At 55.4% G+C, this 1,993-nt stretch overlaps 1 protein-coding gene across 2 annotated transcripts in view; it reads right to left on the bottom strand.

The window, feature by feature from the left end:
• Window positions 1-290, bottom strand: part of DUSP13 (dual specificity phosphatase 13) — a 30,622-nt gene extending 30,332 nt beyond the window's left edge. For both annotated transcript variants that reach the window (XM_015564991.1, XM_015564992.1), the window contains exon 1: window positions 120-290. In XM_015564991.1, the coding sequence (XP_015420477.1) occupies window positions 120-206 (87 nt within the window). In that variant the 5' untranslated portion in view covers window positions 207-290. The remainder of the gene's footprint in view (window positions 1-119) is intronic.
• Window positions 291-1,993: the final 1,703 nt, after the last annotated feature.

Genomic DNA, 1,993 nt, shown 5'->3' with positions numbered 1-1,993 from the left:
TCACTTCCGGCCCTCACTGGCCTCCCCCTTCCTGTTCCCTGCCCAGCTCTCAACTGGTCTCTCACTTCTAACTGCACCCAGCCTTGCCCCCTTGTCCCCTCCCCCTGCCCAGGCCTCACCTGGCCCCTCAGCTCCGGCCTGCACCCTGCAGCTTCTGGTCCAGCTGGCAGAGCTGGTGAAGGAAGCCTCGGTTCGGGAAGACCCATCGGTGCTGCCGCACGGTGATCACTGCCTGGCGCAGGGACATCTGCTGGCGCAGCATGAGGTAGGCCAGGACCAGAGTGGCCGAGCGGCTCACGCCTACCACACAGTGCACCAGGACCTTGGCTGAGGGAGACATCCTGGTGAAAGAAGACCCTTTCCCACCAGCAGGCCCACCCAGGGGCTGGGGTGGGGGCCCAAGATCCTCTCCCCGCCCTGCCTTGGGTGTACTCTGTGACAAGCCCCGGCCAAGTCATTCAACATTTAGGGACCTCAGTGTCTTGATCTGACAGATGCGTAGACCAGCCCTCATGGAACTTGTCATTATGTTTGATGGGATGACGGTCAAAGTGGACCCCTTGGGCTGGGGCCCAAAGTCTTATAAGTCGTGGCTCATAAGACCCTCCATGAACTGGCCCCCCTGATCCTGCAGCCTCATCTCAGGCTGTCCCGCCCCAACCTTCAGCTCTAGCCGTGCCGCGTAACTTCCAGCTCCTTGAAACTGTCATGGTCTCTGGCCTCCAGCCTTAGCACATGCTTTTCCAGCTCCTTGTAACCCTTTCCCCCTGCTCTCGGCCTGACTAACATCCTCTACTCATCTGTCAGGGTTCAGATTCTTTGCATAGGCGTTCCTGACCACTCATGGGGTCGCCTGAATCATGGAGCAGCTCATCCTTTTCGCACGTGGCCCAGTGACGACTGCTGCAGGGGGGAGTCACCCTGCCTCCCTGCTCCTCTGCGCTGAGCACCCCTGCCCTGCGCTCCCTCAGCTCTTCACATTTCCCCACTCCATGCGTAGCACTCGTACCACTTTACACTGTGACTGCCTTCCCTCCAAACATAAGGACAAGGTCCATGAGGGCGGGCACCCTGCCTTGTCTATGTGTGAATTCCCAGCATCTAGCTCAGTGCCTGGCACAGAGAAGATAGTAAATAGCTGGCAAGTGGATGGATGAAGAACAAATGAATGTCAAAGTGTTTTGAATATTAAGAAGTGCTGTGAGGCAGTGTCTTGTCTCTCCCGTCGCGCAGTTGAGAAACTGAAGTCCAGAGAGGGATGCTGGCTCGCCCAGGTTCCAGTGGCAAAGGCCAGAGCGCTCACCCAGGATAAACACAGGATAGGGGTCCAGCTTTCCCCGGGGCCCTTGTAGTCCCCTGGGTGCTAGAAGTTTTGTTTTTGTTTTTGTTTTTCCCATTTGAAAGTACTTTGTGGCATAAACCAGACAGCTAGGTACCGAACGGCGATTTCTGAAGGCTGCATGCTACAGAGAAGGAATTGCTTTTGCTGTTCCGGAGGCCTGGCTTGAGGGCTGCTCCTAACCGTGGCATGGTCTTGTATTCTAGGCCTCAGTTTCTCCATGTGACAAGCTACGCAGTTGGATAAATCACTGGAGCACTGAGCAGACATTTTTTTTTAAAAAAAAGCTGATGGCTTTTTAAAAACTAGGGGTGGTTGGGGTGCTCCCCTGAGGCCTCCGGAGGACACAGTGCGGCTCTCTCTGTGGCGAGCGCAGTGCCTCCTCCTCCCTTTCCTCTGGGTGCCGTTTCCTTGCTCCCTCCTTTTCCTGGGCTCCCAGGGCCCTTCTCTGGCCTCTGTGGCTTGTTTCCTGAGCCCATTTCTTCCATGGCTCATTTCTACCTCTGTGACTTTCTAGATAAACCTTCTCTTACAGTTTAGGAAAAAAATTGTTTTAAATAAAAACGAGGGATGGGAGGGCACTGATGTTTGAAGGGAAACTGGACACCCCCTCAGGACTGGACAGGACGGATCTGAGATCAGACCCCAAGTCCT

This window comes from Myotis davidii, unplaced genomic scaffold, assembly GCF_000327345.1.
Source record: "Myotis davidii unplaced genomic scaffold, ASM32734v1 scaffold2161, whole genome shotgun sequence".
In the NCBI taxonomy this organism is placed as follows: Eukaryota; Metazoa; Chordata; class Mammalia; order Chiroptera; family Vespertilionidae; genus Myotis; species Myotis davidii.
This window is presented reverse-complemented; position numbering and strand designations above follow the sequence as displayed.